Consider the following 25,017-nt stretch of genomic DNA (forward strand, 5'->3'; position numbering starts at 1 on the left):
TACATATATATGACATCGCATGTGTTTCATAGCCAATTAATGATCCAAAACACTCAAAATAGAATGTCACAGGTGTATTTCTCAGTCAATCCTGGATATTAAATGGTGGCTTCTCTCAACAGAAAATACCTAAGAATTCACTAAAGTTGCATTTTCTGCTTAATACTAAGTTATTTCATGATAAAGAGGTGAGGTTAATGAGATTTTGTAATTCTTAGTTTTTGAACCATGAGTTTTGTAAGTATGGGCTTTTGTGGTTATCTATACGTATAACAATTGAAAATGTTACGACAAAAACAAAACCATCAATAATGATTCTCAAACATGAAGACTAACTTGCTTAAATCTCTGAAGCAATTGTTTCATTATTCCCACATGGCATGGCACCGCTCTGTGTGAGCGCACACATACACTACCTATGCGCTCTCACAGTGGAGGCTCTTACGTTCCTATTGTGGGTTGTAAAACAAGGATGGTTGGTGAAAGAAACCAACAGTGGAAAAATGAGAAAAAGAAACGTCGCTTTTATTTCATGCTGTGGAACAATCACTAGAAATCTATTTGTGCAAAACGGGTTAATGTCTTCAAAGCCTTGTAAACATCTGATGGAGTCAGAAGAGGCGTGAGCAAGGCTTATGGTCACATAACCAGGTGGGTCGATTCTTGGGCAACCAAATGGAATCACACTTTCATTCAAAACGTATGTTGGATGTCCCTTGTAGTTTTACATAACGATGCTTCAATTTATACAACACCCCTACAATCTTCCACACTGCACCACCCTTGACAAAACCAAAAGCACAACACAAAATTCAAACAAATTCAGCAAAATATTCACCATCTTTTCACGAATTAGGATTGCAGGCCACAGCAAAACAATAAAAACCATTTATTTTTAAGATGGCTGTAAGTCAATGAAAACCGGCCATGATGCTAAACTCTTCATTTTCTGATAAGGAGTGACGACCATGTCCTATAATTGAGTTCACGTGGAAAATACACGCACAACGTGGTTAAAAAAACAATAACAACAACAAAACCTAAACATCTCTACACATGGAATCCATAAAGATTTAAAAGGAATATATAAATTAGTTCGTTTACTCCTACTACAACATTTAGTTTCTGAAACAATCTTCTGCCAACACATAATAGTTCATTAGTCCAACAAAAGTCAAGATGGTTGCTTCCTCAGGCTTCACAAGCCTGCTTTTCCCCATTCCATGACCAGGGAGATTCCAGTCTTCTAATAATTAAGAATGTCCACCACAAAATCTGGAAGCAGCTGAAGAAAGGGGGAAAAAATTGTTCGGTGTATCATGGAGATATTCCTTCAATTTCCTCAGCATCCAGGCTTGGAACTTCAGGAATGTTGCCACCAGACACGAGGTAAGGATATCAGGGAGATGAAAATGGGCCAGCAGGAAGCCATTGGACGCAAGCAGCATGAGATTGCATCCCCCATGTTCTCCTTTCTTTTCACTTAGGACCAAATTCACCTGAAAATGCACAGGAAATTACTGCAAGGAAGTAACAAGGGAGATCAAGAGATCAGTTACGGAAATGTGTCGCATTGTTTGGTTAATCATCCAAAAGACAACCATTGGGTCTGGAAAGGCCGTGAACATGTAGGAAGCGTCTTTATATTTGAGGACATTGAAAATGAGATAAGGAAGAGAATTTGAGAACGCAAGAGAAGGAAGGTTATGGTGGTTCATGGGAAGAAGGGGGAGAAAGGTTTTAGAAGAATAGAAGGTTGAGCAGGATAAAGTCAAAAATTTCGGCATCTTGTGAGTAGAGAATAAGTAGATGGCCGTTGCAGTCACTTTTGGCAAAGAAAGAAGGGCAAACATTACTAATACGCAAATTTATTACGAGTTTATGGCTTTAAAACCGGCATTTATAGCCAACATAAAAACGAGACTCATTAGCAATTATGATGGTAATAAAAACAAACGGTATTATCGTAATTATCGCAATTATAAAACAAACCGTTATTTTGATGCCCAAGTACTAAGAAGAATAGTTAAAATAATAAGATTGTTACGTTTTACGAGGTTTGTTTGAAAAAAATTATACAAGAAGAGACAATAGTCAGCAGCCTTTTATATTTTCCAATATACCAAGAAATATAATTAGGGAGAAAGGATAAAAAAACATTTGTTTAGTGCTTTAAAAATGGTCCATTGTTTAGACATACAGGAGAAGTCTCATTAGTCAGTCAATGATGTTGTTGTTTTCGTATGCAGCCTGTCGCTGCTGTTTGCATCATTTATCTGGAAGAGTGTTTGTGCCGCTCATGCAGTGCCCCAATTACCAGTGAGCTGTCAACCCTCCTGGTGTTAATTCAACGATCAACCGGGATGAAAACTCAGGATCCTAGAATCCCAAGCCTGCACCCTAACCGTTGAGCCAACACCAAGCTAGTCAGTCAATGATTGACCCTTTCATCGTCATCATCATTGCACACCGCTCCTTTCCTATGCCATCTCCAGGCATTGCAAAACGTCATTGCCGGGCACCGAAGGGGGCTCGGCAGTGACGCACGCTGAAAGGGAGTACTCAGTTTTCACTCTGTTTGTTTGTTTTCTTTCTTGTTTTGCTTGTTTTCTTTCTTGTTTTCTTGTTTGTTTGTCTGGACGATATCTCAACCATCCTTTGAGCTAGGAAGCTGAAATTTCGGCACAATAGTGAGCCAGTCCTTTGTCAAAAACGGTATTTTTTGTTTTTTGATCAATCAATTAATTGAGGAGTTATTTAATTATTAGCGATTAATTAAGTACTTATTTAATTAATCAAATTTCCTTTCTCTTCTGACCATTAACTCAGGCACCTTTTGAGTTAGGAAGCTGATATTTGGACATGCCAATGACCAGGTGATTTGGCTGCAAAGGCTATTTTTGATTTATTAATTAATCAATTAATCGATTAATTATTTAATTATTGGATTAATGACTAAAATTTTTTTTTTAAAGTTACAGATTCTGATGAAATGGTGGTGGTTTCTGTGTTCTTTGACCGAATTGATTAATAATTTAATTTTTTAATGATTATTATTTATTTATTTTCATTATTAATCATTTATTTATTTTCATTATTAATCATTTATTTATTTTCTTTTTCATTTGGTCAATATTTTTTGGCCAATATCTCAGGCACCTTTTGAGCTTGGAAGCTAATATTTGGACATGAGTGACCAAGTGATGTGGCTATCAAGGATATTTTTGATTTATTGATTAATCAATTAATCGATTAATTAGTTAATTATTCAATTAATTACTAAAAAAAAAAAAAAAATTCAGTTACAGATTCTGATGAAATGGTAGTGGTTTATGTGTTCTGTGACCGAATTGATTAATAATGAAATTTTAAAATGATTATTATTTATTTCTTTTCATTATTAATCACTTATTTATTTTCTTTCTCATTTGGCCAATATCTCAGGCACCTTTTGAGCTGGGAAGCTAATATTTGGACATGACAGTGACCAAGTGATGTGGCTATCAAGGATATTTTTGATTTATTGATTAATCATTTAATCGATTAATTATTTATTGATTAATTGATTAATTATTTATTGATTAATCAATTAATTATTTATTTATTTATTAATGACTTATTTAATTAAATTTCTAAAAGATACATCTTCGGATGAAGCACTAGTGGTTTAGTTATGCTATTAGCCAATTGATTAAGAAAATATTTTGTGATAATCTTTTATTGATTTTAATTATACAATTAATCAATCGAATGAATCGAATCAATCGAATTATATTCATTCATTCAATTAATCAATCAATTAGTGTACACCTCTCCCTCCCAATGCAGCCTCTATGAGCTGCACTGCGGTATTGCCGGGCGCCAGAGGCGCCCTGGCAATGCCGCGCTGTAGGATATTTAATTATTTGGCATGGGGGCGGTGTACTTTGAATGTATCTGTACTTGTTTATTATCTATTTAAAATAATAATAATAATAATAATAATTTATTCAAAATTAGAAAAAATCTGATGATCTGTTTCATCAACAGCATATTGCAATTAAGGGCTGGAAAGATAGTCTGGAGGTACGCACATCCACCTCTAGGCTGTCTAGCATAGGTTCCCATCTCGGCCCAGCTATAACCTGTAAACTCGGTGTTTCACAGGAAGGGCAAGGTATCAATGGATGTGCCATCCCTCGGATGGAAGTTAAACTAGGTACCTATCTGCCAGTATTGAGAGATAGTTGGTGGACTTGTGAAAGATCTCACGGTGTCCTTCGCAAAGAATAGACGGGATAATGCCGGAAACCATGGCCAAATTCCAAATTCCTACTCTAACTTACAGGGGGGCACCGCGTCAGTGGCACCACTGCACCCCCAACAAATGATGCTACCAACAGCCATGTGCTGCATGCTAAAGTTGAAGACAGACAGACATATCGCAATTAAATATCCTCATAAATTAGGCCGTAAATGCATAATAAATTGCATTTAAGTGGCTGTTGGAAGATTTTCAATGGAACGCGAACCATGTGATTGGCTTGTCTGTGGAGGTTAAAAACATCCTGCCTTTTGAAATCAGGAGGACACTGTGTACTGTGCCTGATCTGCTGGGAAATGTCTGCATTGATGTTCTGCTGGGAAAACAGCAAATCGTTCACTGTACTTCCCAGAAAGATACTTATATATCAACTAAACCTACCTATCAGAAGGTACTTGGTAACATATTAGATTACATTTACATTTAAAAATCATGATTCGGAGGCGCAAAGTATTTTGGCACAAATATTAGAACTTTTGTCATATATTACAAAATGAAAGATTTTTTTGACATTGCTGATCTAGGCAACAGACATTGTTGGTCCTGTCAATAGGTAACATTGCACCAATCAGATAGCAATGACATGTTGCAGGTAGTATGTAAAATATTCAATGAAATCGTCATGACAGCGGATGAAAAAAAAAACATTTGTTGAATGTTCACGAAAAAATGATTGGAATTGAGAAGATCCGCATTCGAATATGAAGACACCACCAATTAATACAGCTGATTCTTAGGCAACGTTCTCGTCTGACGTTTCGACCACAGTGTTCTTCATCTGGGACTGTGCAGGTGAGACACTATAGGTTGGTGTACGCGTTGGTATAGTGATCTAAACATTAATTCACCGGCATCAAAATAATACATTTTTTCAGGATGTTCAGTCAGAGTACAGATACTTATTTTATTATTTAATTCCTCACCAAGCTTCATTATTAATATGATCATTTAGTAATTTACAGGGCATTGATCAAGTCCCTACAAATCAACTCTGAGTCCTAAGTTCCTGCCGACTCCAAGACTTCAATTCTTGAAACAGTGATTTTGAGCAAGGACTTTAACTCAACAGCACTGGTGATTCAATAAATAAGAAGTACAGATAAATTCAAAGTACACCGCCCTCATGCCAAATAAATAAATATCCTCCAGTGCGGCATTGCCGGGCGCCTTCGGCACCCATAAATACCACCATGCATGTCATAGAGACAGTATTGGGAGGGAGAGTTGTCCAATAATTGATTGATTAATTAATAATTGATTGATTATTTACGTAATTAAAATCAATAAATAATGATCATAAAATATTTTCTTAATCAATATTGGCTAATAGCATACCTAAACCACCAGTGCTTCATCCGAAGATGTAACTTTTAGGAATTTAATTAAATACGTCATTAATCGGGAAAAAATAAATAATGAATCGATTCATTGATTAATCAATAAATCAAAAATATTCTTCATAGACAAATCACTTGGTCACTGTCGTGTCCAAATATCAGCTTCCTAGCTCAAATGGTGCCTGAGATTATGCCCAGAAGAGAAAGGAAATAAATAAGTACTTAATTAATGAATAATAATTAAGTAACTAATCAATTGATTGATTAATCAAAAATCAAAAAATTAAGTTTTTGCCAAAGTACTTGCTCACTATTGTGCCCAAATTTCAGCTTCCTAGCTCAAAGGATGGCTGAGATATCGCCCGGACAAACAAACAAACAAGAAAACAAGAAACCAGTGAAAACTGAGTACACCATTTCAACTCACGTCATTACCAGGCCCCCTTCGGTGCCCGGCAATGACGTCATGCAGCGCCTGGAGATGGCATAGGAAAGGAGCGGTGTACAATTAATTTAAAGAGGTCGAAGCTCATAAAAGCCTTTTAAGGCAGAGACATGCTGGGATATAAACAAACCGTAAGTGGAACGGAGGAAGTGGTATTACGAAGAAAAATAGTGGAAAAATAAATTTGGTGTACAACCGATTTTTAAAACTACACAAGTATAAATACAGGGCACACAGGCAGCATACTCGACACTTTGTTGTCATGGGAGTGAGAGATGTGAATATGGGTTGTAGGAAGATTGACTGGTTTTATGATCCCATATGAGCACAGAGCTCCTGTTGTTGCGATTCCAACTTCAAATCACATAGACTGTCAATTTGTCCATTTCTACTCTCGCCTCCTTCTATTTCATGCAAAAGTACACAAACTTATCCTTTTCCTGCCTGTGATATATGTGCAGTACAAGTCCCTCCGTGGCATTTAGATAGCCACATGAAAGTTTAATCTCCTGCCAGAAGGTGGAGAGACAGGAAACCCACAACTGGTCATGAGCATTTTTTCTAGCAGGGAATTAACCTTGCACAGGTTGAAACTCCATCACAGCTGACCTGACGCGTCACCTTAAATTTAAACTTTCAAAAGGAAATAAAACATCAACATCTGCACCTGACATCAGTTTTGAATTTTCTTTTCAGTTATAAAACTGGATCATACTTTATGCTTAAAAAATGGAAAAATCCAGCAAACCACAGAAAGGTGTATACAAACCGTACAAAAAATTAAAACAACTAGCAACGGTACCCGCCCTGAGGGCGGGGCTTCAATTGGGAGGCCCAAATGAAAAGGTAAAAAATCAGAAATTGAAGGCTTTTTTATTTTAAACGATTTATATAAACATCCGTTCAATCATATCACATGCAAATCATCAAAATCGAAACAGTATTTGTAGAATTTCAATAAAAGCCACATCACTGTTCATATCGGTAAATATTATTCCATCGTGTTTGAAAAAAATGGAATATTGAAAAATTGGAAATTGGGAAAATTGGAGAAAAGAAATTGGAAAAACAATATAGCCTATTTCACTCCAGGAGGTCCCAGGATTACGCACCCAAAATTTCGTTGCGATTGCTTCAGCCGTTTTTGCGGTACCTGGGAAAGGACGGACAGACCGACGGACATTTGGTGAATTATAGTAAGATAAACGCAAGTCTCTCTTGCTCATACTGATAAGGTGAAGTCACAAAAGGCTCTACCGAGCTGTGCAAGATGTACAGGGGCCCCTCTATTGACTTTCATTGACAATGGTTTTACATAACTCCCACTAGCCATGAGTGACTTTAAAAACAAGCTTTTACAGTCTTTTCAATGGATGTGATGTCTTTTTGGTCCACCTCCTTGGGGATTCACCGGCCTGACACGTATGAATTAGTAATGGAGACTGCAGAGGAAAGTTATAGTGGCCAAGTAAAAGGAACATCAACATTAACGATGCACAACCGTTTTGCAATTAAATCTGGTTGGGCACTCAATAGATGCGACAAAATATCCGAGGTTGCAAAACTTGAATACAGGGGTGGTAGCAAGAATTTGTTAATTAATTTATTTACTTTGTTCATTGGGCGCTAATTGTTAGGTGGGTTCACGACACCTATCCCATCATATTCAGCCATTCCTTCAGACATTTTAATTTCAGTTGCTTAATAAAATAAGCCCGTAATAGAAAAAGTAGCAAGCAATCAGTGTAATTAATGACACTCTCATAGCAAGTGCAATGATTGGTGTAATTAATGAGCTTTAATAACAAGCGTAGCGATTGGTCGTGTTGTGTTCTGTACATCTGTCACACTTGGCTTGTTGGCTTCACTCTACATTTGCCGAAGATCAAGGCAGCATAATCAGAACTAACAAGCAGGCGGAGTTCTTGATCCATCTGGGCCAGTCATTAGCGTGGTGTGCCGAGAATATTGAAGTAACAAATACGCCCCGAGGAGCAGTGAGAAAGCAACTGAGCTTGAAAAATGGCATCTCTGGAGAGTACAAAAGAAAGCACGGCCATCTCCATACATAGATGCCTGAAATTATGCCCAAACCCCTTCCCACCCACTGAACCTCCAACACCCCCAAAACAACCAGACAAGCAAAAAGAGAAACGTTTGGTTTGCAAGCTTACATTCATGGGTGTAGAAGGTTTGGGTCACATGTAGTGCCATTGTCCCTCCATGCCCATGTTCATCGCCATGCCAGCCAAAGGACCTGAAAGAACAACGATTAGAAGAGAGGTTTAACAGCAACTGTTGATGTTTGTCAGAAATAATGATATGAGTTGATCTGTGCAGAGTTTGAAGATCAAAAAATAAATTAAAAGGACATTAATATATCAATTGTGAAAGGGTGGCAAAAGGAATATAGTGATATGGGATTGATACACATGAGTGAACACAGAAGAGCACAAAAGTGTGCAGATAAACAAAGGTATGGTGTCAATTTTTGAAAGGTGTGTGTGCACACTTCCATGTGTGTAAGTGAAGAATCGCATGTAAAAATGGTGTGTAAAGGAAGGTGCAGAGAATCAATGTGTGGATGGAGATTGAAAGTGCAGCATTTTAGTGCGAGCAGGGATTTTACCAGGAGGGCGGATGCCAATGTGCTGCGCCCCGTCCATAACATAACCTGTCATCGGTGTAGCATCTGGACCATACGTGGCTCCTTGGCTGACTGTGACCGGCAGAGGAAAACAGGCAAAGCAAATATAAGAGGAGAGAGAGATGCGAAGCATATTCTGTGGTTAAATATTGAAGGCCTGGCTGAATTTCTGGCCCGTGAGCATGTACTGCACAACCACAGGAAGGCAGGCTCAAAAATGTCACTGCCCTTTGAGCAGAAAGCCCCAGAGGAGGCCACAAGCACCAATGGCACATGGACATCTGCTGCCTCTGAGCTTCTTCTCTTGGCAATGCTGCACTGCCTCTCCCACACCGGCTGTCAAGCTGCAGATGCAGCCCAAACACTCTCTGGCTCATTGCCTCTGGCCTTGAGGCTCAATACAAAGTCCCCATCTTACTCCCAGTCTATTCACACGAGCTTTGGGCCTAGCATAGCCAAAGGTAATGCACATGATACTTGTATCACAAAGTGAATAATTATTGCAAAACCCCAAACAAAAAAACAACAACACATTTTCACAACCTAAGTAACTTGATAAAGAATTGGGGACATTCGTGCAAGGTGCCACAATTGAATGTCAACTTGGGTAAATGTAATGATGTAGCGGTTACCGCTGGATGCACACAATTGCCTTGCACCGGCCAGAACACGGCCAGACGCGCCTCTCCCGGGCATGCCCGGACTCACTGTTCCCGGGCATGCCCGAACCTCCAGGGCACGCCCGGTCTCGTCTTTCCCGGGCATGCCCGCTCTCGCCTTTCCAGGGCTCGCCCAGAGCGTCCGGGCATGCCCGCTATCGCCTTTTCAGGGCTCGCCCAGAGCGTCCGGGCATGCCCGCTCTCGCCTTTCCAGGGCTCGCCCAGAGCGTCCGGGCATGCCCGCTATCGCCTTTCCAGGGCTCGCCCAGAGCGTCCGGGCATGCCCGCTCTCGCTTTTCCAGTGCTCGTCCAGAGCGCCCGGGCACGCCCAGCCTCGACTTGCCAGGCCGCAGCCAAACACGCCCGGGCAGGTCCAGACTCGCCTTTCCAAGGCTCGCCCTTGACACCCGGGCATGCCCGGTATAGCTTTTGCCGGGCAAACTTCCCGACATAAATGTGTATATATATTGCTGCCCGATAAACGGGCTTGTCAGAATACCTGAGCTGTTTTGTTTCAATAAAGCAACTCGGGCGAATTCCGTCTTTGGTCGCGTCAATTCTTTCGACTCGCGTTGGAGCGCAGTTCCTTCATTGGTGACCTACCGACATGGATACGGCAGTGACGCTTAAACTGCCTACCTTCTGGGAGGCTCACGCGGCTGTTTGGTTCGCTCAGGCGGACTCTCAGTTCGCCCTGTGAGGCATCACCGCGGACGACACCCGCTTCCACCATGTTGTGGCGGCGCTCGGTTCCGCCACCGCGGCCCGCGCCTTGAGCCTCCTCGAGCACACGCCGGCTGCTGACAAATACGACGCGCTGAAGACACTCCTCCTCGACGCTTTCGCCCTCTCAGCGGCAGCACGCGCACGGCGCCTGCTCGCTCTGCCCGAGCTCGGCGACACGCGCCCGTCCGAGCGCATGGACTATATGCTCTCGTTGCTCGGTGAGCACTCTCCGGATCTTCTGTTCCGCGAGCTGTTCCTTCGCCAGCTGCCTCACCCGGTACGCCTCGCCCTGGCTGGCACGTTGATCACGGATTCCCGCACCCTCGCCAGGGAAGCCGATAAGATCTCCTCGGCGGGCCAGCACATCGGCACGGTTACCTGGAGCCCGCCGCCATCCGAGGCGACGCCCACGACACCCGAGCGCCCTGCGCGGTTGGAGGCCGAACTGCTGGTGCAACTGGCGGCCGCCACGCCGCACCGCCCGCTTCCGACACGACGGCCGGGGCCTCCACCTGACCGGGCGTGGTGTTATTACCACGCCAGGTTCGGACACAAGGCTCGGACGTGCCGGCCCCCGTGCACTTTCGGCAGGTCGGGAAACGGCCGGGCCGGCGTTCATTCCCAGCCATGAGCGCCGGCCACTCGGGCAACTTGCTGTTTATTCGGGACAAAGCGTCTGGGCGGCGTTTCCTGTGTGACACCGGCGCCCAACTGAGCGTCATACCCGCCTCCGAGCAGGACAGGCGGGACGCCGTTTGCGGCCCCTCTTTGGTCGCTGCTAATGGCTCGGCCATACGCACTTTCGGCCCACGCGTCGTCACCCTCTGCTTCGGCAGCCAGCGTTTTCAATGGACTTTTGTGACCGCCTGCGTCCCCATGGCTTTGCTGGGCGCCGACTTCCTCTGCGCGCACGGGCTGCTGGTCGACGTCAAACGTCGTCGCCTTGTCAATGCCGAGACCTTCAGCTCCCTGGCGTGCACGATGAGCAGCTCCACGCCGACCGAACTGGCGTGCGCCCTCCCGGCAGCGAACGAGTTCGCTCGCCTGCTCGCGGATTTCCCGGCCCTCACGCGGCCGACGTTTTCGGCCGTCGCGGTGCGGCACGGGATCGAGCACCACATACCCACTACGGGCCCGCCGGTCTACGCCAGGGCCCGCCGCCTCGACCCGGCCAAGCTCGCCGTGGCGAAGGCCGTGTTCGACGCGTTGGAGCACCTCGGCATCGTGCGGCGCTCCGATAGCGCGTGGGCGTTGCCACTGCACATCGTGCCAAAGCCGGGGGGTGGATGGCGCCCGTGTGGTGACTACCGCCGTCTCAACGACGCTACCACCCCCGACAGGTACCCGATCCCGCATATTCAGGACTTTTCCGCCCGTTTGGCGGGACGGGTCATCTTTTCGAAAATTGACCTGATACGGGGCTACCACCAGGTACCTGTCCGGGCGGCCGACGTCCCGAAGACGGCCGTCATCACGCCGTTCGGCCTGTTCGAATTTTTGCGGATGCCGTTTGGCCTCAAGAACGCGGCCCAGGCGTTCCAGCGCTTGATGGACGACGTGCTGCGCGACCTGCCGTTTCTTTTCGTCTATCTGGACGATATCCTCGTCGCCAGCACATCCCGCGCCGAGCACCTCCTCCACCTCCGAACACTGTTCGGTCGCCTCAGCGAGCACGGCTTAATTGTCAACCCGGTCAAATGCCACTTCGGCGCGACGACCGTTGACTTTTTGGGCCACCGCATCACCAAGACCGGGGCCGTGCCGCTGCCGACCAAGGTTGAGGCCATCACCACGTTCCCGCGTCCCCGTTCCATCAAGGCGCTCCAAGAGTTCCTCGGCATGGTGAATTTTTATCACCGATTCGTGCCCCGCGCTGCTCAGCTCATGCGGCCCCTTTACGAGGCCCTCCGGGGCAAGCCGGCCAAGCATGACATTGTTTGGTCCGTGGCCATGGACGCGGCCTTCGCCAGCGCCAAACGGGCCCTCGCCGATGCAACGCTGCTGGCTCACCCGGTGCTCAACGCGCCCATCGCCCTCACTACGGACGCCTCCAACTACGCGGTGGGCGCCGTCCATGAGCAATGGGTGGACGGGGTTTGGCAGCCACTCGCTTTTTTCAGCCGGCAACTCCGGCCGAACGAGTTAAACTACAGCACGTTCGACCGCGAGCTGCTCGGGCTATTCCTGGCCGTTCGCCATTTCCGACACCTCCTGGAGGGCCGCCCGTTCACGACTTTCGTCGACCACAAGCCGTTGGTCTACGCAATGGCTAAGGTCACGGAGCCGTGGTCGGCCCGCCAGCAGCGCCACCTCTCCGCCGTGTCGGAGTTCACCACGGACATCCGGCACGTCGCCGGCAAAGACAACGCCGTGGCCGACTGTCTTTCTCGGGCCAGCGCGAACGCGGTCCACCTCGGCATGGACTTCGCGCTCATGGCGGCCGACCAGACCACCGACGCCTCGGTGCAGGCACTCTGTGTGGCGGACACGGGCCTCCGCCTGGCCGACATTCCCTTTGCGGGCACCGTCCTGCTCTGCGACGTCTCCCAGGGCCAGCCTCGCCCCATCGTGCCCGTTTCCTGGCAGCGCCGCATCTTCGCCTCCATCCACGGCCTTTCTCACCTGGGCCGGAAAGCTTCTCAGAAGCTGGTGTTGGCGCGTTTCGTCTGGCACGGCCTTCGACGAAACATCCGCGACTGGGCCAACGCCTGCACGGCCTGCCAGCGCGTCAAGGTCCACCGCCACACCCAGGCCCCGCTGGCACCTTTCGCCGTGCCTGAACGGCGTTTCGACCACGTCCACGTGGACCTGGTGGGTCCCCTGCCCCCCTCGCGGGGGTTCACCCACCTGCTCACCATGGTGGACAGGACCACCAGGTGGCCGGAGGCCATGCCCCTCGCCTCCACCACCACCGCCGACGTGGCGCAGGCGTTCATCGCCACCTCGGTCGCGCGCTTCGGCGCACCAGCGGACATCTCGTCCGACCGCGGCCCACAGTTCACGTCTGAGCTTTGGGGCGCGGTCGCCCGTTCGTTGGGGGTCACGCTGCACCGCACCACGGCCTACCACCCCCAAGCCAACGGGTTGTGCGAGCGGTTTCACCGCTCCATGAAGGCCGCACTCATGGCCGGCCTTCAGGACGACGGTTGGGCCGACCGGCTGCCGTGGGTCCTTTTGGGCCTTCGCACGGCCCCCAAGGAAGACCTCCAGGCGTCCGCCGCCGAGCTCGTCTACGGCCAGCCACTCCGCGTCCCGGGCGAATTCGTGCCCGACGCTACCAGTCCCTGGTCCGCCGCTCGCCAGCGCTCGGACCTCCAGGAGGCCGCCCGACGATTTGCCCCCATGCCGACGTCCCGCCACGGTGGCCCCCAGTCCTACGTCCCCCCGGTGCTTCGCACAGCGGAGTACATCTTTGTGCGTCATGACGTGCACCGGGGGCCACTCCGGCCGCCGTACGACGGGCCCTTCCGGGTCCTGCGACGGGGCGACAAGTCTTTCATCGTCGACTTCGGCGGCCGGCCGGACCGGATTTCTGTGGACCGCCTCAAACCGGCGCACATGGACGTCGACCGACCACCACGGTTGGCCCTTCCTCCGCAGCGAGACCGCCCCCCGTCCACAGTTCCCCCCGCTCGACCACCCACCACCACGTCGGACCCCTCCCCACGACCCTCCAGGGGTCGCTTCGGCCGGGTCATCCGGACCCCCCTTAAATTGACCCTGCCGGTGCAGGTCGATTCTGGAGGGGCGTGTGTAGCGGTTACCGCTGGATGCACACAATCGCCTTGCACCGGCCAGAACACGGCCAGACGCGCCTCTCCCGGGCATGCCCGGACTCACTGTTCCCGGGCACGCCCGAACCTCCCGGGCACGCCCGTTCTCGTCTTTCCCGGGCATGCCCGCTCTCGCCTTTCCAGGGCTCGCCCAGAGCGTCCGGGCATGCCCGCTATCGCCTTTCCAGGGCTCGCGCAGAGCGTCCGGACATGCCCGCTATCGCCTTTCCAGGGCTCGCCCAGAGCGTCCGGGCATGCCCGCTCTCGCTTTTCCAGTGCTCGTCCAGAGCGCCCGGGCACGCCCAGCCTCGACTTGCCAGGCCGCAGCCAAACACGCCCGGGCAGGTCCAGACTCGCCTTTCCAAGGCTCGCCCTTGACACCCGGGCATGCCTGGTATAGCTTTTGCCGGGCAAACTTCCCGACATAAATGTGTATATATATTGCTGCCCGATAAACGGGCTTGTCAGAATACCTGAGCTGTTTTGTTTCAATAAAGCAACTCGGACGAATTCCGTCTTTGGTCGCGTCAATTCTTTCGACTCGCGTTGGAGCGCAGTTCCTTCAATGATGTCATTGGTTCAAATCCCTTTAGCAAGACTTCACAACAACAGATTAATCTATGGAATATGTAAGTGTATGTTTGAAGCTATTGAGGAAACACATCACTCTCGTTGTCTGCCATGAAATGAACTGCATTGCCTCGTTGTCTTGCAAAAATCCGTGATACAATCTCTAGAGATTTGTATAAGAGACTTCTGCTTGCACCCACTCGAAGAGAGTCAAACGAATCCACCTATATAATCGCTTGGTCATCCACTGCAAGAGGTTCAGTCTCTTGAACTTCTAGGCCTCACCATCAAACATGACTTTTGATGGGCTAACCACATAGCAAAGTTCGCCTCAAAAGCCAGCCGTAGAATGGGCATCCTCCATCTATCCAAGTCTTTCCTTGTAAATTCAGAGCTACTCAGTTTACAATGCCTTCATCCGTGGCTCAATGGAATACTGCTCTCTGCTATGGGCTGGTACCCCAGCATCACATTTGCTTCTCTTGGATTCAATCTAAAGTTCTCAAAATGATTGGAATCTTCCGTTGTTCACTCCAAATCATGATCTCAAAATTATTGGAATCTTCCGTTGTTCACTCCAACTCATAATCTCAAAATTATTGGAATCTTCCGTTGTTCACTCCAACTCATAATCTCAAAATTATTGGAATCTTCCGTTGTTCACTCCAACTCATAATCTCAAAATTATTGGAATCTTCCGTTGTTCACTCCAACTCATAATCTCAAAATTATTGGAAGATGTATACTCCAACTCATGATCCTGGCAAATGGCATAATGTTGATACTCATGCATCCCAACTCATGATGGCAGTGTATATGCATCCCAACTGAAAAATCATGTGTATGTGCATCCCAACTCATAATGCTGGTACATGTGCACCCCAACTCATAATCCTGGTACATGTGCACCCCACATCATAATCCTGGTACATGTGCACCCCAAATCATAATCCTGGCACATGTGCACCCCAAATCATAATCCTGGTACATGTGCACCCCAACTCATAATCCTGGTACATGTGCACCCCAAATCATAATCCTGGTACATGTGCACCCCAAATCATAATCCTGGTACATGTGCACCCCAACTCATAATCCTGGTACATGTGCACCCCAAATCATAATCCTGGTACATGTGCACCCCAAATCATAATCCTGGTACATTTGCACCCCAAATCATAATCCTGGTACATGTGCACCCCAACTCATAATCCTGGTACATGTGCACCCCAAATCATAATCCTGGTACATGTGCACCCCAACTCATAATCCTGGTACATGTGCACCCCAAATCATAATCCTGGTACATGTACTTTGAAGCTTTTTAACAGAAAATGTTAAAGGAATGACCGTCATTCACTCACCAGCTCTGTTCGACTGATCGATCATAGGTTGGACTATTCTCCGCCTGGCGTTGATGAACCTGGAAACACAGTTTTCTGTCTGTGAACCCACAATGTCTACAACTTTTAAAATAATGCTGGACGTTGAATTAAAACAAGCCAAACACCTACTTCAAACCACCTCTGGGGGATCTATGGAAATCAGTCAACTGACAAATATAATGAAACGGTGCAATTTCTCCACATCTATTCTGTATAATTATTGTAACTGAATTAATTGTAAGAGCATTTTAACTTTGAAACCAAACAATCACTATTATTATATTTTTGTACTTACAAGTCAGGCCAGCACTTCTCACATATCCATCAGGTGCACCCTTTCTGGGCTTAATCAATAGGTGCATATGATTGCGTTGATCTTACATTTTTACCACATATTAATACAATTCCCTGAATGTGCATAACACTTCCTAACCATCGACTCCAATTATAACATGTTGCTAAGGCAAAAAGTGAGTTATCTGTGAGCACCCGTTTTCACAAAAAGCATTAAAGAACACTCTCACCTGTCTTAGCTCAATATGTCATGAAACCTTTAGATAATTGCAGTCCATACTGTTAAAATGTCAAGAAAAGGTAGATTATGCCAATTATACATTCGCTACGTGGCAATAATGAGGCTTGATCTTTGACACTGAAATATCTGGTCAAAGAGTTATAAACAGTAGATGTTAGGATGGAACTCAAAGGCAGATTATAATGTTACAAAAAACGGGCTACAGAGCAGCAATCTTCAAACTTTGACGACTACGATGGATAAAACTTCATTCCTAGGTAAATATAAATTCATTGGAAGAAGGAACAACTGGAAGATATAATTTGATGTGAATATGTCAAAGGATATGCCTATGCCTGCGACAGATGTCAACCCACTGTTACTTTTGATCTCAATTAAAGGTCACGTGAAAAATTAAAGGTCACCTGAGAGAGAAGGTGAGAAAGAAAAGAGAGAATATTAGAAGAGCGACAACGTCAGATGCATCTAACATGGGTTATGGTCTGACCTTTGACCATCATGACCTTTGACCTGTTGAACCCAAAATGTAAAAAGTTCAACTTTGTATTTCAGTCTATATGTATGCCAAACTTGGTTGAAATATCTCTTCAATGGTTCAAAAATTATTGTGATAGCAAAATTATTTTTAAATAAGGGCGCATGCCCTTTGACCATTGATCTATTGAACTCAAAATGTAATAAGTTCATCTTTCTGCTACAGTCAATTCGTGGGCCAATTTTGGATGCAATCCCTCCAGTGCTACACACATTAGTGCTGTAAGAAAGATTTTCAATTAAAGATCACATGACCTTAAACCTTTGACCTTTTGAACGCAAAATCTAATCAGTTCATCTGTGTAGTACAGGCTATAATTGTGCCAAGAAGATTGGTTTAAATTATTTCAGTAGTTCACAAGTTATTGTGGGAACAAAATACTGATAATGCACGGACGATGCACGGACGGACAACACCAAAACATAATGCCTCCGGCCTTCGGCTGCAGAGGCATAAACAATTATAAGAAGTTTCATGTAATTTTCAAGCCACACTTTAACCTGTCTGTGGTACACAGAACAGTTCTGGGGGTAGCCAGGAAAAATTTAAATTCAAAAAGGCTCTTCTAGCCAAACAGTTGCATCGGCTCCAAACAGTTGCACCAGTTGGATCGTATTGCAGCCAATACAGGGAAGATAATTTAATTCTCAATTTTATCAGTCCATTCTATAGAGTATGTTCTCTCTGCGGGGTGGACTGGTCCATAAAATTGGGCTGTTAATTTACAATAATAAACACATATGACTGTTATCACTGATAATTTGATGAAATTACCCTAAAGAATGAATATCATTTGAATGATTCAAACTTTTGCACTATATTCATTCATGCTCGATGCAGAGAGTTGCTTCTACCGAAGCAGATTCTTGGCTCGTTTTACAGTCCCGAATGGATCGGCACTCCAACAAAGGAAGTCAGAGCAGGAGCTTGGAATTTGGCCAGAGTGTCGGCGATACTTCACCTACACTTGACGAAGCACACCATGTGGTCTTTAACGAATGATCTTTAACTTTAACTAAAACGAATCCACCAACTAATTCCGGCAGATTGAATGCCCAGTTTAACATACATACATCTGAGGGACAATATGCACAACGAGATATCTGTGATCACAAAGCGATCATGAAGGGTAAGACCCCCCTTCTGGGAAATATAAAATGGAATATGAAATATAAAGTGGACCCTTCTGGAAGAGGCTCGTCCTTGGCCATCACCCCCGACTTACCCTTGGCCATCGCCCACGACCTACCCTTGGCCATCGCCCATGACTTACCCTTGGCCATCGCCCACGACTTACCCTTGGCCATCGCCCACGACTTACCCTTGGCCATCGCCCACGACTTACCCTTGGCCATCGCCCATGACTTACCCTTGGCCATCGCCCACGACTTACCCTTGGCCATCGCCTATGACTTAACCATGGCCATCGCCCATGACTTACCCTTGGCCATCACCCACGACTTACCCTTGGCCATCGCCCACGACTTACCCTTGGCCATCGCCCACGACTTACCCTTGGCCATCGCCCATGACTTACCCATGGCCATCGCCCACGACTTACACTTGGACATCGCTCACGACTTACCCTTGGCCATCGCCCATGATTTACCCTTGGCCATCACCCACGACTTACCCTTGGCCATCGCCCACGACTTACCCTTGGCCATCGCCCACGACTTACCCTTGGCCATCGCCCATGATTTACCCTTGGCCATCACCCACGACTTACCCTTGGCCATCGCCCACGACTTACCCTTGGCCATCGCCCACGACTTACCCTTGGCCATCGCCCACGACTTGCCCTAGGGCATCGCCCACGACTTACCCTTGCCCCGTGATCCAATGAGGGCCATATTTTTTTCAGACCATCATATGACCTTAACCTTCAACATTTAGGGATCGAGTGTAAATTAAGAAAATGTGCCCCCATCTAGAATCTATCCATAAAACTTAACATCATGAAAATCGGAAGAAAATTTACACATTATGACCAAAAAGGTGTTTTTTTGTTAATTAGGTCACAATCAAGAAAATCTTGCTGTCTTTGAGATTCTGCAATGGCAAATTGAGCAATGAAAAAAAGCGCATTTTATTATTATATATATTTTTTCAGAGCACCATTTGATCTTGAACTTTAATTCGGATGGGTATGATGTAGATTAAACGTAAATGTATCTTGCTCTAGGCTATCTAAAGAGCACAGTTTTGCTACGATCAGACAAATCTTAGTTAAGTTGTGGTGAAAAATGTAAAAATGTCTAAATATTACGTCGAGATCAAAAAAATTAAATCACCTCCACATACTTTATATTCATATTATTGATGGAAAATTTCATTCCAAAAGTCCAAGCCGGCTCTGAGATACAACTCAAAAATTTCAGAAATCAGGAGTGTAGGAAAACAAAAAAAAAAGAAAAAATAACAAAAATAGTAGTTTAGTACTCCTGGGGTAAACGAAACATAGGGATATCATAAAAAAAATATGGGGCTAGACAAATATGGGGCAATATGGGGCAATATGGGGCTACAACAGCTAGATAAGCCTCCTCCTATGCAATGGGAGAGGCATAATTAATGAATCACGGTGCCTGGAAAACACCAGCAAGGTAGTTTATAGCTGGGCTGATGTATGTATATATATATATATATATATATATATATATATATATATATATATATATATATATATATATATATATATATATACTAGCAGAAGTACCTGGCATTGCCGGGCGGGGGAGGGGAGGGGGAGGGGGAAGGGGAGGGGGAGAGGGGAGGGGAGGGGAACGGGGGGAGAGCGAGCACCTTGGTAAAGCGAGCGATTTTTTTTTCATAGCGTCATAGCGTTCATAGCGTTTCATAGCGTCATAGCGATTTTTTTTTTCATAGCGTCATAGCGTTCATAGCGTCATAGCGTTCATATCGTTCATAGCGTCATAGCGTTCATAGCGTCATAGCGATTTTTTTTTTCATAGCATCATAGCGTCATAGCGTCATATCGTTCATAGCGTCATAGCGTTTCATAGCGTCATAGCGTTCATAGCGTTCATAGCGTTTCATAGCGTCATAGCGATTTTTTTTTTCATAGCGTCATAGCGTTCATAGCGTCATATCGTTCATAGCGTCATAGCGTTCATAGCGTTCATAGCGTCATAGCGTCATCACGTGATCGCTCTGAGCGAATCAGCGCCCACCTGCTCTGATTCCGTTGATTCCGTGCGCTGAAATGCGCTGAGGTAAATATGAATAAAAAATATGGATCGTCAAATATTTTGAGTTCGGCCATGTTCGTCCCAGGCTCAATGGCCATGTCTATGCCAAATATCAAGCACGTAGCCTCTCCGTTTAGGAGTCTATCGGTAACATTACACACACACACACACACACACACACACACACAAACTGTGTTTTATATATATATATATATATATATATATATATATATATATATATATATATATATATATATATATATATATCTATCTATCTATCTATCTATATATATATATATCTCTATATATATATCTCTATATATATATCTCTATATATATATATATATATATATATCTCTATATATATATATATTTGGTATCTACATATGTATTTCTTTGGTTTGCAGTGGAACAAAAGAAAGAAGGCGAAAAGATTACTAAATCTTAGCTTATTCCACAAACCTTAAACGGCCCGGACAATATTATTGGCACCTTTTGGAAGTTGTTAGAAATAATTAGATTTCAAGCAGGTGATTCTCCTTTACTTTGGAATTGAACTCACCTGTGTTGAGTTGCAGGTGCCTGCAATATAAATATAAAAATCACTCATTCAACCAGTTTGAATGGAGAAAAGGAGTCATTCTGCTGTTTTGTGTCACTGTGTGCACCGCAATGAGCATGGAGAAAAGAAAGAAAACCAAAGAAATGTCTGAGGGGTGAGACAAAAGATTGTAGCTAAGCATGGACAATCTCATGGATACGAGTCCATCTCCATAGATCTTGATGTTTCTGTGTCCACCGTACGCAATGTTATCAGGAAGTTTAAGGGCCATGGCACTGCAGCCAACCTCCCTGAACATGGCCACAAGAGAAAACTTTATTGAAGGTTGCAGCGAAGGATTGTTCGAATGGTGGACAAAACACCTCAATCAACTGCCAAACAGATTCAAGCTGACCTTCAGACACAAGGTACGACAGTTTCAACTCGCACCATCTGTCGCCAACTCAATGAAAGGGGGTTCTATAGTAGGAGACCCAGGAGCACTCAGACCACTGCTGAGAGAGAGACATAAGAAACCCGACTGGAGTTTCCCACAACACACCTGAACAAGCCAAAATCCTTTTGGGAGAATGTCCTGTGGACAGATGAGACTAAATTAGAGTTTTTCCTTAGTAAAGCACATCATCTCTATGTTTACAGAAAACAAAATGAAGCCTTCAAAGAAAAGAACACCTTCCCTACAGTCAAACATGGAGGACGTTCAGTGATGTTTTGGGGTTGCTGTGCTGCCCCTGGCACTGGGTGCCCTGAATGTGTGCATGGCATCATGAAATCAGGAGATTACCAATGCATTTTGGAGCACAATGTTAAACCCAGTGTCAGAAAGCTGGGTCTCCGTCGAAGGTCATGGGTCTTGCAGCAGGACTAACACCCCAAACACACTTCAAAAAGCACCCAGGAATGGTTCAAGACAAAACACTGGACTGTTCTGAAGTGGCCAGCAATGAGTCCAGATCTCTAAATCCCATTGAACACCTGTGGTGAGATCTGAAAACAGCAGTTGGGAGAAGACACCTTTCAAATCTGGGAGAGCTGGAGCAGTTTGTACAAACAAGAAGAGTGGGTCAAACTGCCAGCAGAGAGGTGTAGGAAGCTCATTCAAGGCCATAGGAAGCACTTGACTGCAATTATTCTGTCCAAAGACTGTGCTACCAAATATTAAGTCTCGGGTGTCAATAATTGTGTCAATGCCATTTCTTTTTATTTTCTGATTTAAAAGGATATATTAAGTTCTGAATCAAAAACAAAGGATCTGTAATATTAACAGTGAAATAAAGAATTGTGGAGACCAAATACTTTTGTCAATTTCAACTTATTTTTAGAGGAAATTGTGAATTGTTTGAAAAAAGTGCAAGGGTGCCCACTGCCCATATTTTTGGCCACGACTGTACACCAAAGCAAGGCCCATCAAAACCATTAAATGCCATGAGCGCATGCGTACCGCTTCACTTCGTACCTAGATAGCTGAAGCAGCACACTCTCGAGTCTATTTTAAAGACCAAGGATTTACGGTCACAAGTAAAGGATAGTGGAGTCACTGACCAGTAGAGTTGTTGACTCATTCTTGTCACATTTACATCATGTCAGCATGATGTTAGTGATGATACTTAATGCCTCATGGCATTAAACTCGCTCATGGTGTTTAATGCCATGATGCATTTTCGGGTTGGAAAGGCCTTGTTTTGGTTTATTGTTACGCACAACTGCAAACTCATCATCTGTTTGGTGAGGTAGTAAAGCATAGGTAATGGTCTCGTACAACAGATGGACATTACTGCTCACAGATCGCGCAGCTTCAGCTGATATGGGACATGAACTATACTTTACTGCTTTACCGAGCTAGGGTGATTAACGCGAAATGCAGTGGTGAGAAAAAGTTTGTGAACCCTTTCGAATTTTCTGTATTTCTGCATAGATTTGACCTAAAATGTGATCAGATCTTCATCTAAGTCCTAATAATAGATCAAGAGAACCTGATTCAACAAATGGAACATAAAAAATCTGCTTTTTCATTTATTTATTGAGCAAAATGATTCAATATTCCATTTCTTTGTTGGAAAAAGGATGTTTGATTGGTTGAGATGATGTAAAATGGCGTGATAGTTTGTCCAATTACCACAAAACGAAAACATTTTGAAAGTGCCAAGAAGGCCTTCCGTTTTACAGTTACAAGTATATAATTAAAATGAAATAAAATAAAGATTTTAAAGGTTGTCGAAAAAAAACTTTATAAAAGTATATTTAAAAACTAGAACAATCCGACTGTGTCGCCAATATGCCTCCGCATAGTCCCACAACGGGTAGATGCCATCACTCTGCATATGTACGGGTTGGGGATCACGTTTGTGAAGTTTCATGTGGTTCGTTTTGTGTGATCGGATATGGTTCGTTTTTCTATCAAAGATGGCTGCCAAACCACGTGACCTACGACATCATAATTTTCAAACTAAATTCAACAATGGTGTTAGATGGCGTTTTTAAAATTTCGCATCCCTATAGCAGATAGGGTAAGTGGTTTCAGAGATATAATTATTTAATATTTTCCTTCAATCCAATATGGCTGCCAAACCATGTGACCTATGATGTCATGAATTTAATATTTCAATACAAATCGGTCATAGAACATGTGCATGCAATCTCAGATTTTTAGGATAAGGAATTTGATTAAAATGTTTTTGGCTGGTATACCACTTCACCTATGATGTCATCATTATCATGCTTTTGTTCCCCATTGGGAGTACTTGGCAATGTGCCAAGTTTCAAATTTTTCCATTCAGCAGTTTCCGAGAAATGATTTTTTAATTATTTGCTTTTAATCCAAGATGGCTGCCATACCACGTGATCTATGACGACACAATTATCAGAAAAAAAACATTTTGCATGGGTGTCACTCCTTCCCCTGAAAGTTTTGTCTCAATCGGACATATGGTTGCTGAGAAAAACGAGGTTTAGCCCGTACGGACAACCCAAAAACATAATGCCTCCAGCGACTTTGTCGACGGAGGCATAACAATAATTGTAAACATATATATATATACATATGCCTTTTTCTCCTTTTTATCACTACTCATGTCCTTTTTAAAAATCAAGACTGTGCAGGGTAAGATGTTCTATTAACTCTTTAGTTTGTGTATGTGTTTGTTTGTGCGCTTGCTTCACTCCAATGCACTCTTGAGTCACTAGACAGAATTAATTGAAAACTGGTAAAGAAAATTCATAGTCCTTGTGGTTCAGGGTGGGGCAGCACACAAATTCTAGATGTAAATATGTAAGTTATGGCATCTATTCGCTTAAAGAAAAGTGCTTATCACACCCTCAGCTATGCCTGTCCCTCTCGCGTTCGAGAAGGGTATTCCAACATGGCGGCTGCCTGCCTCACGACGGAATGCTGCAGGCAAGCTCCAGTTATATATACAGCTCAGTGGAATTAACCCATCCATAAGAACAGGTTCTTGGCTCTATGTACTGATTGCAAATGCAATAGCTGGCATTGAGTAAACATGAAAGTTGAAAGTATGTTTTGATACAACGTCCCAGACTAAACAAGCATTTTTCATGCTGTGCAGCGGATAAAGTGAATGCTGACATGTTTTTAAATTTTTATTTGAACACCAGGTGTATTCACTCTGTCAAGTACAGAGTTATCTTTATCTGTCCAACTGATCTGCTTGGCTGTAAATTGAGGCGCAGACAGCATCATGTGCTTCCAACTTGTGGAATGTTTCAGCCGGTAGAAAATGTGTTCCCATATCTAAGGCATGGGTGGAATGTTTTTGGAAAAACATTCGAGTGAAATACACAGGAAGAGTGAATATGGTGGTTTCAAGTTCGATGACACAAGGGCAAGATGTTGCTGATTTTAGTCCACATGCTATCAATTGTTGGTATTAACGATAGAGTTGGGTCAATGAGAAAATACCTAAAATTCCTTTTCATTTGTTCTACCAAATTCATAATATACTACAATGTGATAATTTGATACTAACACAACCAACAATGTGAGCAAACCTACTCCCATCATGTTGTATCCGATAAAGTGTTATCTTTCTTCGATATGAAAGTGCCACTTTGAAAAGTAAGACGTTAATGAAACATATAAGCAGAATGCAAGTTAAACTTCCTGGATAAGGGTGGGGTGGGATACTGGAAAGGTAAGTTTAAGGTGCAAAAAGGCTGGAGCAGGAGTGTGAGGGATTATGAGTATTGCTGCCTCAGCAATTCCAAAAAGAGGAACGATTCCCATCTGATCACATAGCTCATGATGCTGGGATCCCAGGTTGAAATCCCAGATATTGTTTCACATACAGTCATGTGAAAAAGTAAGTACA

The 25,017-nt window shown here is 44.5% G+C and overlaps 1 protein-coding gene across 7 annotated transcripts in view; it reads right to left on the reverse strand.

Annotated features, from left to right (window-relative positions):
* Window positions 1-506: 506 nt before the first annotated feature.
* LOC137435593 (homeobox protein Meis1) overlaps window positions 507-25,017 on the reverse strand; it is a 437,249-nt gene continuing 412,738 nt past the window's right edge. For all 7 annotated transcript variants that reach the window (XM_068129504.2, XM_068129511.2, XM_068129521.2 and 4 more), the window contains exons 10-13: window positions 15,825-15,883; window positions 8,715-8,804; window positions 8,260-8,342; window positions 507-1,499 (exon numbers count right to left, since the gene is read on the reverse strand). In XM_068129504.2, coding sequence (XP_067985605.1) covers window positions 8,284-8,342; window positions 8,715-8,804; window positions 15,825-15,883 — 208 coding nt within the window. In that variant the 3' untranslated portion in view covers window positions 507-1,499; window positions 8,260-8,283. The remainder of the gene's footprint in view (window positions 1,500-8,259; window positions 8,343-8,714; window positions 8,805-15,824; window positions 15,884-25,017) is intronic.

This window comes from Myxine glutinosa, chromosome 1 (assembly GCF_964187855.1).
Source record: "Myxine glutinosa chromosome 1, kmMyxGlut1.1, whole genome shotgun sequence".
Lineage (NCBI taxonomy): Eukaryota > Metazoa > Chordata > Myxini > Myxiniformes > Myxinidae > Myxine > Myxine glutinosa.